Genomic DNA, 18116 nt, shown 5'->3' with positions numbered 1-18116 from the left:
TTTAGAAATCTTGGCCCATATTGATAGGATAGCATCTTGCAGTTGATGGAGATTTGTGGGATGTACATCCAGGGCACAAAGCTCCCGTTCCACCACATCCCAAAGATGCTCAATTGGGTTGAGATCTGGTGACTGTGGGGGCCATTTTAGTACAGTGAACTCATTGTCATGTTCAAGAAACCAATTTGAAATGATTCGAGCTTTGTGACATGGTGCATTATCCTGCTGGAACTAGCCATCAGAGGATGGGTACATGGTGGCCATAAAGGGATGGAAATGGTCAGAAACAAGGCTCAGGTAGGCCGTGGCATTTAAACGATGCCCAATTGGCACTAAGGGGCCTAAAGTGTGCCAAGAAAACATCCCCACACCATTACACCACCACCAGCCTGCACAGTGTTAACAAGGCATGATGGATCCATGTTCTCATTCTGTTTACGCCAAATTCTGACTCTACCATCTGAACGTCTCAACAGAAATCGAGACTCATCAGACCAGGCAACATTTTTCCAGTCTTCAACTGTCCAATTTTGGTGAGCTCTTGCAAATTGTAGCCTCTTTCTCCTATTTGTAGTGGAGATGAGTGGTACCCGGTGGAGTCTTCTGCTGTTGTAGCCCATCCGCCTCAAGGTTGTGCGTGTTGTGGCTTCACAAATGCTTTGCTGCATACCTCGGTTGTAACGAGTGGTTATTTCAGTCAAAGTTGCTCTTCTATCAGCTCGAACCAGTCTGGCCATTCTCCTCTGACCTCTAGCACCAACAAGGCATTTTCGCCCACAGGACTGCCGCATACTGGATGGTTTTTCCCTTTTCACACCATTCTTTGTAAACCCTAGAAATGGTTGTGCGTGAAAATCCCAGTAACTGAACAGATTGTTAAATACTCAGACCGGCCCGTCTGGCACCAACAACCATGCCACGCTCAAAATTGCTTAAATCACCTTTCTTTCCTATTCTGACATTCAGTTTGGAGTTCAGGAGATTGTCTTGACCAGGACCACACCCCTAAATGCATTGAAGCAACTGCCATGTGATTGGTTGATTAGATAATTGCATTAATGAGAAATTGAACAGGTGTTCCTAATAATCCTTTAGGTGAGTGTATATTATATGCGGTCAATCGAAACATTGATCGCACGTTTTCTGTAATTAAGCGCAATTAATCGCACCTAACATTCAAGTTCTTTTATATATATTTTTTTATACTGTAATTGCACATTTAATTATTTAATCTCCAAATTAATGTCAAAACAAGGACAGTAGCTAATATTTCGAATATTTGTTTAATGGCTTTTTTTATGAAAGAGGGCATCACTGATGATACCAATACTGTCTCAATGAAATAGATTTTTTTTTCTAGAAGTTATGATGATCATGAATAATTCGAACTGTTCTCACTAAGGCCTCAATTCTCACCATATTCATAATGATCAAACTATTTTTAAACTTCATAACATAAGAGGTCTTTAACGTTGTGTTTTACGCCATTGCTTTGGCAAAGTATCTGTCAAACTAAACTCGCTAGTCTAGTGGTAATCCGTATTACAATCTGAATTACAATCTAACACTGCTTAATAGCTGGGTTTCAGTCACGTGATTATGATAACGATTTTGATGACGCGGGAAGGCGAGGCGATTTCAAATGGAGGGCAGGAAGTAAACATGGAGAATACGTCTATGGAGGAAACCGTTGCGGAGAGTCTGTATTGAGTCTAATTTACCATGATCATTTAACGTCCCATTCCCACTGATCCCCTGAACGACAACCTAATGCTATATAAACACAGACACAAAAAAAACATGTTGGCTAGCTAACATACCGTCGCTGCTGAGACCCGGCATTAACAGACTTGCTCCTCCCAAATCGCAGACGTTACGTTAAAAATCCACTTTTTACGGCGTTGTTCTGTGAGCTTTTTACATTTCTCACCTTTATTAATGACAATATTTGGTACTCTATAAAAACCCTTTCCCTTTTCTCGATTAGAACGATTAGATCTACCGTAAACTACACAAAACATTGATGGCAGATCCTCAGCTATTTCACTTCCTGCCCTCCATCTGAATTTCCGCGCTCTCGCGATGCAGCAGCGTGACGTCACGTGAAACCAACCTATTGCATCTTTTACAGTCGTTTATACCATGGTCTGGGTGAATACTCGATTCTGATTGGCTGCAGGGTGTCCATTTAAAAAGTGATCGAGGAAGCCTAGTAAAGGGGTTCTGGTGAAACTGACTGTTTACCGTTCGAAATTAATAAATAAATGCGCTGGCTACATCAGCTGTGAGTAACCATAGCAACAGGCAGTCAAAGTATCCATTTACAATTTGTTTTATCAAAAAAAAGCTGTTATACTATGCCTACCTGTGTGTTTTAATTATAGGTTAAAAAAAACGAAAGTGTAACGCCCATGGCTAGACAAGCCTAACTTACATTAAAAAAAAAAGTTAACTTTCTGGCTCGTAAGTTAGCTAAACTGAAGGGTTCTACGAGCTGAGCGGACTATAATATCTCCGGTTGCTAAATAAACCGTCAGGCGTAACCAGGGAAACCTAAAGTTTTTACAAACAATAACTTGATTTCGATTGTAAAACTTATTAAAATATAAACTAATGTGTTATTTGGCAAGTGAACATGGTATAAGCGGGTTAATGCCCTTCGAGGTGTCCATTGTCTAGGTATTAATGGACTTGGGCGGAGGCAACCGTCGTCCATTAATACCGATGCGCGTCAGACGGTTCACACCTCGCCGTCGTCCATTAATACTTGACAATGGACACCTCGTCGGGCATTAACCATTACTCAAACAACTGCACCAACGTGTGTGTGTTTATGAGACCGGTGTTTTTGTGTGTGTGATCCAAAGATGGATTACGGCCCAGCTGAGAGGCCCATAGTGACCAGCACACAATTCATCTTGGTGTAGTCGTGACTCGTAATATATACAGTGTATTTTCTCCATCTAGCTGCCTGCAGACTGCCTATAGACGCTGGTCCTTGTGAAGCATACATGCCCAGGTGGGCCTTCGATTCTGCTGCGGGAAAGTGTGTGTCCTTCATATATGGAGGCTGCAAGGGAAATGGCAACAGGTTCAACAGCCAGAAAGAGTGTGAGGAGTCATGCGGAGTGAGAAACGGTAGGACACACACATTAATTATTATAATAAAACTGCATTCTATTTGAGTTGTTAATTTTAACCTTTTAAAGGGTTAGTTCACCCAAAAATTTAAATTCTGTCAGTAAATACTCGCTCTCTTGTTCCAACCCCGTAAGACTTCGTTCATGAAGCCATGATCATCAAAATTATAACAAATAAAGGATTGAAATATTTCACTTTGCATGTAATGAGTCTATATATTATATTAGTGTCACCTTTTAAGTTGAATTACTGAAATTAACTTTTGCATGATATTCTAATTTTTTGAGTTTCACCTGTAATGCACACCCAAGGTATTCGTGCAGTGACCGCATTACCATGTCTTGTGTCTGTATAACAGCGACGCCAGGAGTCAAATATTTGTTTAATGGATTTTTTTTTATTTTATTTTTTTATGAAAGGCAGGCATCACTGATACCAATACTGCTCCTGATGTCTCTGACATTTATTTTTTTCCTCTTAATTTTAGCCATTATTTCTAGGCATTCATCATTACAGTATAATTAAAAGCAATACATTTTTATATTCTGTTTTATTAGGCTTTAAAATATAACTTTGTTTTAAATTCACTTAAATTTCACTTAAATTATATCTTCACAAACTCTTTGTAATGTCACATTTACCTCCCCTTCAATATATCAGAGCGAACTTTTTCTTCTTGGTCTTGTGTCTGTATAATGGCGACGCCAGGAGTGTGTCCACTCCCAGACCATCCATTTTGTCCCGGTGTTCAAGCAATACATGGGTATGACAGTGACTGTGCTGACAATCAGAAATGCTGCAGAAATAACTGTGGAGGACTTGATTGCATTGCCCCAGTTTCAGGTATTCTTATATTATATTACGGGCAGGGGCCCCACTTACGAGTTAAGGGGGGGTATGCAAGACAATTTTGGGCCCTTAAGTGAACAAATCTTCACAAACCCATTATAATAAATAACGTTCACCTGTGGCATTCCTACCTGTCCTAACAGGTCGAAAAATATACAGAAATTGAATAAAGTTATCAAACACTTTATAGTCTTTACTGCATACATTATAAATTAAATGTATTTCTCTCATTCACTACTTACTTTCTATAATTCATATATTTATTTTACCCCAATATTATGATTTAACATGTTTGTGTATGTAAGAAAACAAAATTTACAAAGGAATAAAATAAACAAAAGTCATGATTTGGGGCCCCGTAGTGTCCTAGGACCATATGCCTGACACATACTCTGCACCCGTAGACCAGAAGCCACCCACCCCCCTCCCCCACACACACACACACACACACACACACTATAACCACACCCCTGACTAGGGGGCTGTTAAATGCTTGAATCTGATTGGTTGATGAAGATTCTAAGGTATGCAGTTATTCTTAGGGGAACCGCACGGCTAAAGCAGTTCCAGGCAAGTGTTGACCGCATTACATGTCCTTCGCCAAATGATTTCAGTTCTTTCAAAGGCACTTTTTCAAACAACAAAAGAACCAAAAAAAGTTAAACCAGTGAAAAAGACATTTAGCATTCAGTGATTTGGTTTCTGTCTTGTGTCTGTATAACAGTAAAGCCAGGAGTGTGTCCAATCCAAAATAATGAAGGATTAGTGTGTAACATGATGCGTCCGATGAGATGTGCCAATGACAGTGACTGTGCCGACAATCAGAAATGCTGCAGCACTACATGTGGCGGACGTGACTGTATGACTCCAGTTACAGGTATTATAATATATGCGGTCAATAAAAATGTTTACTAATTGCACATTTTCTGTAAGCGCAATGAATCACACCTTACATTAAAGTTCTTTTATATATTTTTATTGTAGTAATTTCACATTTAATCTCCAAATTAATTTAGAAACAACATATACAGTGGCTGATATGTCAAATATTTGTTTAATGGAATTTTTTTTATGAAGGCAGGCATCACTGATACCAATACTGCACCTGATGTCTCTTTGACATTTTTTTTTTTGCTTAATTTTAGCCATTATTTATAGGCATTCATCATTACAGTATAATTAAAAGCAATACATTTTTCTATCAATAAATTGTTTTATTAGGCTTTAAAGTTTTTCACATTTACCTGCCCTTCAGTATATCAGAGCTATTTTTCCTCTCTGTCATGTGTCTGTTTAACAGTAAAGCCAGGAGTGTGTCCAAGAAGAAAATATGAATCCGCAATGTGTGCCCGGATACGTTTCGTGTCGTGTGTCAATGACAGTGACTGTGCCAACAATGAGAAATGCTGCAGCAATGGATGTGGACTTCAGTGTATGGCTCCAGTTACAGGTATTTTTATGTTTTTAGTTATGTTATATTAGGTTTATTAGGCTTTAAATCTTATCTAAGTTAACTTAAAACAATCTTCACAAAAACGCATTTTAACAGGCTTTTAATTAAAAGGATAGTTCACCCAAAAATTAAAATTAGCCCATTTTACTCACCCTGAAGACATCCTTGGTGTCTCTTCTTTCATACGAATAGAATCGGAGTTATATTAAAAAATGGCCTGGCTCTTCAAGCTTAATAATGGCAGTGAATGGCTGTTTCTGTTTTGAAGTCCATCAAAGTTTATCTATCCATCATAAAAGTAATCCACATGGCCCCGGGGGATTAATAAAGGCCTATCCCTTTAAGCATGAAAATAACTGAAGGAAATATATATTTGATCAGCAATTTAAGCCAACTCGTATGATTTATATTCTTTTGGTTTCTCTACCCATTACATTTAAAAATTACAAATCCAGTGAAAATACAGGTATCGGACTCGTTCTGAAAAAAGTGGTATCGGTGATTCCCTAAGTCATATTTACCTGCCCTTCAATATATCAGGGCTAATATATCTTTTGTCCATGTCTGTTTAACAGCAAAGCCAGGAGTGTGTCCAATCAGAAAATATAAACCAGTAATGTGTCCCCTGAAGCATTTCTTGCCGTGTGCCGATGACAGTGACTGTGCCAGCAATGAGAAATGCTGCAGCAATGGATGTGGACTTCAGTGTATGGCTCCAGTTACAGGTATTATATTATATTACGGGCAGGGGTGCTAGAGTTTTAAGGGGGTTATGCAAGAGAATTTTGGGAATTTTAGTGTGTTTTGTTTTTAAGTTCACTGTTAAATGCTTAAATCTGATTGGTTGACGAAGATTCTAAGGTGTGCAATTATATTCAGGGAAACGCACGGCTAAAGTAGTTCCAGGCAGTTCTTGACCGTATTGCGTACATGTTTATATCACTTCGCCAAAAGATTTCAGTTATTTCAAAGGTCTGTACAGCAACAACAGCAAAATTGTTAGAGACAATCAGCATTCAGTTTTTTTTTTTTTTTTTTTTTTTTTTTTTTGCTTCTCTGTCATGTGTCTGTATAACAGTAAAGCCAGGAGTGTGTCCAAGCAGAACATCTAAACCAGGAATGTGTCCCCTGATGCATTTCATGTCGTGTGTCGATGACAGTGACTGTGCCAACAATGAGAAATGCTGCAGCAATGGATGTGGACTTGACTGTATGGCTCCAGTTACAGGTTATATTTTATATTATATTAGCACGGCTGTGATTCGGCCATGGGCTCGAGGCCATGTACGGTGTACATTTATAGGACATCCTCGGTCGTCAGACTAAAAGGCTTCAGCTATTGACCAAAACTACATCTCGCTTCAGGTCACAGGAAAAAGTCAGGTTATTATATGATAAAAGGTTATTGTATAAAACATGTCCCACTGAGATTTTGTCAATTTGTTTTGTTCGCTAGTTTTAGTTGCATGTTTAAAAATGAGAAGTTAAACATTGCAACTATCTAGCTTATATGTTGGCAAAATATGGTGAAGTTAAAGAATACTTTTGAGCTTTTGTACACTTTTTATAAACGGCTTTGTGTACAGAGGTTACCAGAGAAATCGCTAAATATGTATTCGGGCTGTCAATCGATTACAAAAAAATCAATTAAATTTTTTTATGAAGGCCAGGATCACTGAAACTAATACTGCTCCTGATGTCTAACAGGTAGGGAATATACGGAAATTGAATAGTTATCAAACACTTTACAGTCTTAATCTATAGTTAATTTATAATTTATGTAGTTAAGTCTTATTAAAGCTACAACTCTGTTACGTTTGTTCTTTGATTAACATTATTGACATCACAGCAACTGGTTTATTAGGCTGCTGTCACTTTAAGATCTGCCGTCCAACTTTTGATCTAAGTTCATCTCAGATGTTTGAGTGTGATTCCAGAAAAAACTAATGTACGCACACAAAAACATGTGTATGCCTGTCTTCCAGATGTGAAATCTATAAATTGCAAATAGGTCGGGCTCTAATGTGTGTTTTATTTTAAACTAACCATGTAGCAAAGTTTTAAAAATAGATTGAAAAACTAAAGTACTCGCAATACTCACAATAAAAATAAAATATTGTGCTTTACAGTTTTATTTTACTTATTCAAAACTCTTCACAACGTTCTTCTAGCAGTTAATTTCACATTCAAAAATACACTAAAACTATCAAAACATTTCAATCATTTATCAGATCAACTCATTCTTCCTGACCACTAGCAGAGGTTTCACACAAACACACTCCTAAAACCCAAAACATCAGGTAGCATTATACAATGTTCTTTTTCTTTACAAACAAGAATGACACTCTGTAGTAAGCATGATTGTTACATGGTCAATGTTTGCATTACAGTACAACATTTTTCCTAAGTTTCCCCCTTTTGTATGGTAATGAAATTGAAATGGTAACCAATCACTTTTGCAGGTGTTCAGTTACATCTAATTGCTTTGATATTATAACGTTTTTGAAAAGAGAATGTGAAGGTGCACATTTTTATGGGGTTAGGGTTGTTGCATTATTCCAAATAGATTGAGATGGTAATTTCTCATTGCCTTTTAGATTGCATCTTATTTTATGAATCTAGTAATAGATTATTTTGTGTTATAGCCTATTGTCAACATACCTGAATTTGGCCTATAGCATGGTTTCACGCCCAGGGTGGCTTTACAAAATTAATAAAGATGAAGAAGAATAATACTTAGAATGCAATTCACTCTATAAGCTACTAGCTATTCTTGTCTTGAGTGTTTTGTGCTGTACATGTGACGCTTAATGTCACTTAATGGCCAGACTAAATCTGAATCTCTATCCATACAGGCTTGGTGCCCTACTGAAGGGGAATCCAGTGTGTGCCGAATATTGTTCCCATGATGGTCCGTGCCCTGCCGGACAAATGCTGCTCAACCACCTGTGATCATGCATGCAGTGTTAATCATATTAGAGAAATTATGTAATGAGTCATGTTACCTTTGCCATGTACCTATCCTATATAAATTGTTCTTTTTGCCTGTGGAGTTCTCTGATTTGAGGTCCTCCCGGCCGTGAATAAAACACATTCAAAGGCATAATTTGGAGTCTTTCTGATCACTGCTGTGTCTCAGGCTAGACACTAGAGATCTTATTTTCATTCCCATGTGATAGTGCTGAAGTGGATCTTTAGAGACATCTGGTAGAGTATAAATTTGTAGGTGTCTAGAAGCAGATGCCAGGTTAACTTAAAGGGCATCAATAGACTCGTTTCTTGTATACAAACAATACTGAATGCGCGCATTCAGGGGGCAAAACTGCTAACAGGTGTTATGCTGAGTTCTGCATGCACCTCACGGGAGGTAATAGTCATTTATGCTGAGAAAAGAGGTGAATGCAAATATCTGCAGATAGCCTACGACATCTGTTCTGCTGAATTATTTTTCACCATTAATGAACCCCACAATGAATATTATATAGTTTTTAAACCATACTTGGTGCATGCAAGTCTTGGCATGTAACGTTATGCAGAACTTGGCAACAAGAATTCACAAACAATGTGTAATCTTTTAATTGCCATTTCAGAGTTGGATCTGTTTGTGTTTACATAGCCTACTAGTCAACTGTTGTTGGCTAACATTTTACATAATAAGTTACAACATTCATCAGGTCTCTGAATTAAATTGTCCAACTAAGTTGCTAATCCTAAAAACCTGACATACCCTATGAATTTATGACCTTCCTGATTTTGTTGGTTGAGCCTTTCTATCCAAACTGTTTACGACAAGGCTACGTCACAACACAACGTATACTGTACATGAGATGTGTGACTGCTATAGGTGTGTGACAGTGAGGAAATGGCTAGCATCAATTACTTTGGAAGCCCCCCCCCCCCCCCCCCCCCCTTAAAAATAATGAGTATTTATTTAACTAAACAAAAATGCTCTTATAGTCACTCCAAAACTTCAACAAGCAAATTATGACTTGAACTGTAATAAATTGTTTATACAAATGCTAAAAAAGAACGTTCAAGGATATTTCAACCATCCTACATAGTTGCATTGTTATCTGCATATTATCTGACCATGTAACTTGTAGTAGATAAATTACAATTACTACCACCACTACTATTATTACTAATCCATTAGGCTGCTACAAGGCTAGGGGGGTACGGGGGCATGATCCCCCGTGAGAAAATTTTGGGCATTTTAATGTTAAATTCATCAATCTGGTGCACTTTGAGAGTTCAAAATTAAAAGCTCCAACCCATATTCAGTGTTCAAATTAAACAAAGAAAAATTCAAACCTCTTTTAGTTAGTGTCTGTCTACATTACATAATAATAGTTATAATATTAATCCCATGATAATACTCATTGTAAAACAATGCACTGAAAAATAAAGGAAACTTTCATAAGTTTTGTACTAATTTCTATACTAATAGAAAGAGTATTTTTCTGTACTTCACATTAAAGATGTGATTGGGCCAGCCCAGTGTCAATCAAGAAAACAACCAATGGGCCGCTGATCTACACGTTTCATGCGGTGTCAGAAAAAAAGCTTTTTTTTACCAATGCATTACACCAGCACTAACCCAGCGCCACCGATTAAGCAAAACAAAACGAATGGGCTATTTCTATTTTAGCCCCCGGCCGCTTTTTTGCTTTATTTATATTTTTCGACGACAGCTCACTACTCGTGCCTGTTCGCTCAGCGCTCACGGCGCCTGCGCCCGCTCGCGATATTATTGGAGGGGGGTCCCCTCAAAATTCTATGATGAAATCTTATGAGGGCGCCTACTCCGCTACACATACCGGTATACCCACTTTTTGCGCCACTGGCAGGCTTATGTAATTGCTCCACTCGTTGCAGTGTTAATGAAGTACAATAAAAGCGGAAAGTTCCTTACGCGGCTCTGGCGCCCCCCCCCCTAAGGTTTAAGGCGCTTGCGCCCTTAGCATTTGCCTATACTGCCTATGCCACGGGCCGGCCCTGGGGTTGGGTACCGAAACGCGGTGCCAATAGGGAACCGGTTCCTGACGTAAACGGTAGTAACCAGACCGAATAAGAACGAAAATTTCGGTGCCTGAGTCTCTGTGGCGTAAGGCGCACACACGCAAAGTCTCTCGCTCTCTCCCTCTCTCTCTCTCTCCGCCGTGCACGCACTATACGGTTTATTGGAGCACTGTCTGTTCTGTCTCACATGCGCGCTTTTGCTCGCTCGCTCGCTCAAGCGTTCCGGGAGATTTTAACTGATTTGCGGGCATCAGGGAGCCGTTATCAATATGCGGGAGACTCCCGGAACGTCTGCTGATAGCGAGGGGATTATTGAAGATGCCGAAGACAAAACGCTCCAAGGTTTGGCTGCATTTCACGTGTAAAATTACGCGTCAGAACGATTGTCTGAAGCCCATATAGAATCACGATTCACTCCAATCCATTGGCTGATGGCGCCGCCACCGCCTTGATGCTCACGTCATCGTATTAAATTAGCGCGCGCATCATCTGCTCCTCAGATTTCTCTGCCGAAAAAGGAAGCTTGTCGGCAGCGCGAGGAGTTTGGCAGTGAACGCAACGTCTCGTTCCCTATTCAGAGAACATGGCATGGGTTACAGTAACCAGAGACGTTCTCTTTCATAAGTTTACTCAAAGCTGCGTAGCTAAGACGCAGTGGGAACGAAATACCAAACTTGCCAAGCTAAGCGCTGCGTAACTAGTACAATGATCAGATAACTTGCATGACTGGTTCAAGCAGACAAAACATGGGAACCTGTAGCCATGTCGATATTAGATTACCCAGGTAGTAATCTCTGTTAATCTCCTGTATTATCAAATTTTTTGATACAATATTGTTTTATTTGATATTATGTAATGTGAATTTTTATTTTATATTGGTTTATTTCTTATTACCATATGTTACTTTTATTTATATTGTTTAAAAAATACCGAGTAGGTACTGGTATCGGGTAAAACCCAACCGATACCCAACCCTATAGCCAAGAGGAATCTGAATCATTCCCTTCCGAATCTTTAAGAGATGGAGAGCGTGAGTAGGAGCTGTCCATGAGCTAGCAGCAGGATCAACTTTATGACTCTCTATGGGCTTCTCCCTTGACTTTATGCCTCCACGTCCCCCCGATTGAATGCAAGCTTCTCCTTCTGTCTATACGGTAATTTCTCTACTGTGCGACAGAGAGTCACGTGTTATGGTGCAATCGTTAGCCTATTTTTACAAAAACTGCTTCTACGGGACCATAACGTATGATACAAGGTAATGGGGCCTTTTATTCATTGTCATGTTTCTTTAGAAATAAACAATGGACAAATGGAGTCTTTAAACGCCTCAGATGTAAAGTTATTCGCTGTCAAAGTGAAGCCAAAATGAATGGGATGTTAGCAGTTAGCAGTCAATGGAATGCTAACAGCAGGTGAAGGCTTGCTTGCCAATGGCGGCCCCCTGGGCAGACTTCAGTTTCCGGCTGGTGGATTACCCCCTTGGTTTTACACTATCCACCATCTCTCCTTGCTCGAGCAGTTGTAGTGTCAATGTGTCGTAAGGAATCCCGGTGTTCTTTTTTTGGAGGAAAGAGTGAGCATAGTCTTCATTGTCTCCCATCATCCGAGCCACTGAGGACGCAGGATTAGTTTTATTTTTACGGTAATGTGCTGCAAATATACCTAAAATTCATTTTTGTCTGCGCAAATCATTTCACTCCAGACTGCTTTGTGAATGAGGGTCAGAACAACAGTTGTTACTCAAGGATGGATCAGGAACCGTTTGTGATCCAGCTTACAGTCTCTGGAGGATTCAGGATTCTGGTCACGGCAGTAATAAAAGGGAGAGCGCACACTTTATTACAGTTCATAGGAGTTGCTTTATGGATATAAAGTTTACCAGTTTATTAAGCACCCCCCGAAAAGGCATAAAATCTGTATTTGTTTCCTGTTAGCTGTAATGAGTGGATTTGTGTAATTCTCTGTTTGTTGACGATAATACAAGGCAAAGGAGAGAGACAGAGAGAGAGAGAGAGAGAGTTTATGGGTAAGACTTGAATGCACACTTCTTGTGCATTCAGCTCTTACGGTGATTTTCTAGAGTGAAAATGGACGCTTCATCTTTTGTGTAATGTACAATAAACGTCATAAAACTGATTAGTAAATTTTTGTAAATTTTCTCTACAATAGGCTTGCAGTTATTCATTAAAGTTCATTATATTTCTAACCCACACTTTTATACTTAAAGATATTATTTTTATTACGAAACTCATCTCTTTAATATGTTGTTAATTTCTTCATTTTGTATGCAAAAATGTTCAACCACAAGCAAAAGTCGCTTAAATCTAAATTTTTCCCCTCTTTTTCTTGTTGAATTTAGGCTTATAAATAGCAAAAATGCATTTTCTTTATGTATTATGAATTATTCAAAGGTATAACCTTGTCATTGTGCTTTTTCCCCCTGTGTATATAATCTTATATGTACACAACCCCATGATATTTATTTTGTCATTATGATTGTTCATGTTGAAAGATACAACCATAGTATCTTTCCCTGATCTTTATGTAACTATAAGTTCTGCAATAACAAAATGATATGAGCAACAGGTGCACTAACATCAGTAACTCGACAGCCCTACCTAGAACAGTTTTCCTCAGCGTTTGTAATGTCTGTACAAAGGAGACGGGCAGCTGTGCGAAGATCTCGCCTTTGGAGAAAACTTGATTTTATTCTAGGAAAATTCAAGCATCACTCCTTAAAAATTAAGATTACCCCAAAATGAATTCCATTGCCACCCCAAGCACAATAATAATGATAAATGCTGACCAATACTTTATTATATTACTTTTTTTTTGTTCTGAATATGATATATATTTTAGTAAAACAATCAAATTGTAAAAAAAAAAATCATATGACATAGCTATGCATGAATACACACAAGATAAATGCAGTGAACACATCTCAATTTTCGGTCAAGAATTCATGCATTAATTAAAGAAATTAATTATATTTGATTTACTGACAACAATAAGCATGAATAAATGAGTAAAAGATTGAAAAAAAGTAACCATCACAATAAATAAATAAATATATATATATATATACACAAATCAACAACACATGAAACAAAGCTTTATTTAAACTTATTGTTCTAACAATTACATATTTACAGGCGGTGACCCCTACATCCTACTGCCATCTCAACACAGTGGTTCTCATTCTGTGGCTTTATTCTGATGAATCAGCTGACCACCGTTCCCACCTTTACCTGTCTCTGCTGTGCCTCATTGCTGCAGTCAGACTGGAATCTGATCACGGACGGGAAAGTGAGATCGAGGCTATTGCCTGAGTGCACCATCTGCCTCATCAGGCTCCGTCAAGCTCAAACCAACCACCCCGTCATGCAAAATAGAGAGGGAAAACTGATTTAATTTTTATTTTTTTACATTATTAATCCAATTTGTTTTATTTCAGATAGAATGCATGTATGCTAGGTGAGGAGCTTGACCACATGGGAGATCTGTGGCCATTTTGGGCTGACATTTACCACCCCGTCACAAGTTGTATTGTGACGTGGTGGTAAAGGATGTGACGGGATTGTTCTGCTTCCCATTTGAATATGAAGATGTGTGAAATCAAGGAAATCAATTTTCTGTTAACTTGTTCATTCACTCACTCACTATATCACTCACACACTTATTATTACTCACTATCTCTTTCACTAACCATGTCACACTCACTCAATCACTGTCACTAACTCATCTCTTTCAATCACCATCTCACTCAGTTACTATCTCTTTCAATTACAATCTCACTCACTCACTCACTCACTCACTCACTCACTCACTCACTCACTCTCTGTGTTTAATGAAGAATGTTACATTTTATAACATTTGCAGATAGATCTGTCTCCATCATGGCTCCATTAATCACCGCTGAGAGACAACGGCGAGGCCGTGCACGTCGGGATGCTGATACTGAGAGGAAAAAAAAAAATCTAGATAGTGAGCGTCAGAGATGGAGACGGGATGTAGAGCAAGGAAAAAAGAAGAAGATTAGTGATCTGAGTGAGCGAGGGAAGTGTCAGCTGCGTAAAAAATGGAGGAAGCAGAACAACAAGAGAAAAGAGAAAGCAGAGGCTAGGAAGCACAGTCTGGACACCTTTCCTTTTAGTCCAGATCCTGTCCAACAGTCAAAGCAGCAGTCAGGATCTTCAAGGTCAGGGCTGTGCGCAGTTAGGATTATAAATAAATGGATACATGTAGAGAATGAGAAGCAGGCCTATCATTGATGAATAATTGTTTTTATGTATGGTGTACATGATGACTTAAACCCCTAAGTTACCAGTAGATTTTTTATTTGTTTCAGGCAACATAAAGAAGGAAAGCGAATTTCCAGTAAGAACAGGGATACACTATGCAAAGAATTTGAAAAACTAAAGAAATCGCTAGAGAAGGAAAGAAAACGTGCTGACAAATACAGAAAAAGATATAAGCGCTTAAATTAGAATGACTCCCCTCGTTCAAAAGTAAATGAATTAACTAAGACGGGCAGAGTAAGCTCCAAAATCAGAAAAACACTACTCTATCATGAAGTCCAAAGTCAAAACCTTCTTCACTCGAGCTGACAACAGTCGAATTACGACTGGACGGAAACAAACAATTACCAAGAACAAGGTGAAGAAGCAGAAAAGGTTTCTGGCTGACACAATGAAAAATCTTCACACAAAAAATGTCTTACTGAAAACACAAACAACATATCATACTCCCTTTTCTGTAAGCTTCGCCCATTTCGGGTTGTACACCCAAACTCTCTCTGAACACGTGTCTGTGGAAGATTCATGAAAATCTCAGATTTGTCATTGAGAAGTTGCATGATTTGAGGCTCATAGATACTTCAGATCTCAAGAGTTTGACTAAAATGATAACCTGTGACATCTCCAGGAAAATGTATGATAAGTGCGAGTAATGCAAAGACAAGACTGTTCAGCTCTCCAGATTTGATGGCTCAGCAAAGGTTGCATTCACTCAATGGGCCACAGCAGCGAAAGCAACGGAAGATGCGAGACAAGGGTCCAGCCACTGTCAAGATCACAGTGAAGAAAACAATGGAGGACACACAAGACAATCTTGTGGAGTTATTCCACACTCTTCTCCATAAATTCAAAAGACACACATTCAACATAAATCTCCTACTGCAGAGAGTTGAAGAAGAACCTGTCAAAAGAGGAGGAAGTGATCCACATTGACTTCTCTGAAAACTACACATGCAAATACAGCTCAGAGATCCAAGCTGTCCACTTTGGCTCCTCGCACCAACAAGCTACTCTGCACCTACATCGGTGTTGAAAAAGAGCCCATCTGTTTTAACACAGTGTCACACTCCAAACACAAAAGCCCCCCAGCTATATAAGGGAACACATGAATCCGGTGCTGAATTATCTACAAGCCACATACCCAGATGTATCTGTTCTACACTTTCTGAGTGATGGACCTTGTATGACAAGTAAAGCATAACTTTAAGTGTATTTAGTGTACTTTTGTGTACAAAATTGGACCAACTTCAAGTATACTTAAAGCAACACTAAATAAGAATTTTTACCTTAAAACAATGTTTTCAAAATCGTTTCAGTGGTTCATCAAGTCGTGACATGGTGAAATGAACTTATGCCACCGCTTTGCGGTCCTTTATCTGATATGTCCACGCTATGTAAGATTGCCAGATCGGGTCGCGTTGAGTACGAATGAGACCTAAGAAAACTACAAATTTGACTTGCTTTACGGCAAGCGTTACAATTGCCGATAGGGGGAGCGTACTCGACAGTAGACTACAAGTACAGTTTCATAAAATCATGCATCATACTCTACCTTGTCTGTGGCCATTGTTGATTCCAAAGCCGGTGCTGGATAAACAGAGAGCATGTGTGTGCGCGTGCGACAGTAGGATTGTAGGCTAAATTATTTACGACAGCAGTAATGGACAATTCCGCTTCCAACCTGTAGGGCGACCGCAGAGGAAAAGTTGCTTGGTGTTGCTTTAAAGCTGGTCCTCCCAGTTTAGTTTGCTAACACTTGCGCCACTTGGTTCGTGGGTTTGTTGCAAGGGAAAATCAAAACTTGTACCTCCCCTTGTTACTGGGTTGCAGATCAATTAGATCAAATGGGCTTGGATGGATTTGGCCCATTCAAGGTATGGCAATCGTGTTAATCATTTCAGTCGGTACTGGGCATTATAAACTTTCTCATTAAAGATTCTTACACAGATAGAAGACAAAGAAGTTATTTCTAATTTTTTCCTTTCAGTTTTATTTCTTAACAGTTTTTTCTCTAACCATCTGTTATCTCCTTCCCATCATTTCAGCCCTGGTAGTGCTCCTGCCTTCTTGCTCCATACACATACACTCTTTCTTCTACATTCTAATTCTTTTTATTTTTATTCAAATGTTTTCCTCTTCTAAACCAATGCTAAATCATCATGAGATTTAAGGCCATTCCTGGACATTATAATATACATTTACCGGCCACTTTATTAGGTACACCTGTCCAACTGCTCGTTAACACTTAATTTCTAAGCAGCCAATCACATGGCGGCAACTCAGTGCATTTAGGCATGTAGACATGGTCAAGACAATCTCCTGCAGTTCAAACCGAGCATCAGTATGGGGAAGAAAGGTGATTTGAGTGACTTTGAACGTGGCATGATTGTTGGTGCCAGAAGGGCTGGTCTGAGTATTTCAGAAACTGCTAATCTACTGGGATTTTCACGCACAACCATCTCTAGGGTTTACAGAGAATGGTCCGAAAAAGAAAAAACATCCAGTGAGCGGCAGTTCTGTGGGCGGAAATGCCTTGTTGATGCCAGAGGTCAGAGGAGAATGGCCAGACTGGTTCGAGCTGATAGAAGGGCAACAGTGACTGAAATAACCACTCGTTACAACCGAGGTATGCAGCAAAGCATTTGTGAAGCCACAACACGCACAACCTTGAGGCGGATGGGCTACAACAGCAGAAGACTCCACCGGGTACCACTCATCTCCACTACAAATAGGAAAAAGAGGCTACAATTTGCAAGAGCTCACCAAAATTGAACAGTTGAAGACTGGTTGCCTGGTCTGATGAGTCTCGATTTCTGTTGAGACATTCAGATGTTAGAGTCAGAATTTGGCGTAAACAGAATGAGAACATGGAACCATCATGCCTTGTTACCACTGTGCAGGCTGGTGGTGGTGGTGTAATGGTGTGGGGGATGTTTTCCTGGCACACTTTAGGCCCCTTAGTGCCAATTGGGCATCGTTTAAATGCCACGGCCTACCTGAGCATTGTTTCTGACCATGTCCATCCCTTTATGGCCACCATGTACCCATCCTCTGATGGCTACTTCCACCATGTCACAAAGCTCTAATCATTTCAAATTGGTTTCTTGAACATGACAATGAGTTCACTGTACTAAAATGGCCTCCACAGTCACCAGATCTCAACCCAATAGAGCATCTTTGGGATGTGGTGGAACGGGAGATTCGCATCATGGATGTGCAGCCAACAAATCTGCGGCAACTGTGTGATGCCATCATGTCAATATGGACCAAACTCCCTGAGGAATGCTTCCAGCACCTTGTTGAATCTATGCCACGAAGAATTGAGGCAGTTCTGAAGGCAAAAGGGGGTCCAACCCGTT

General features: G+C 39.4%; 1 protein-coding gene across 1 annotated transcript in view; it reads left to right on the top strand.

Annotated features, from left to right (window-relative positions):
- The window catches only part of LOC130076385 (papilin-like), a 248654-nt gene that overhangs the window by 17802 nt on the left and 212736 nt on the right, over positions 1-18116 (top strand). The window contains exons 6-9 of the mRNA XM_056241461.1: positions 2968-3138; positions 5291-5440; positions 6019-6168; positions 6522-6671. Coding sequence (XP_056097436.1) covers positions 2968-3138; positions 5291-5440; positions 6019-6168; positions 6522-6671 — 621 coding nt within the window. The remainder of the gene's footprint in view (positions 1-2967; positions 3139-5290; positions 5441-6018; positions 6169-6521; positions 6672-18116) is intronic.

Source organism: Rhinichthys klamathensis, unplaced genomic scaffold (genome assembly GCF_029890125.1).
Source record: "Rhinichthys klamathensis goyatoka isolate OS25496 unplaced genomic scaffold, OSU_Roscu_1.1 h1tg000645l_1, whole genome shotgun sequence".
NCBI classification, from domain to species: domain Eukaryota; kingdom Metazoa; phylum Chordata; class Actinopteri; order Cypriniformes; family Leuciscidae; genus Rhinichthys; species Rhinichthys klamathensis.
The sequence above is the reverse complement of the archived record's forward strand: the minus strand, read 5'-3'. Positions and strand labels throughout refer to the sequence as shown.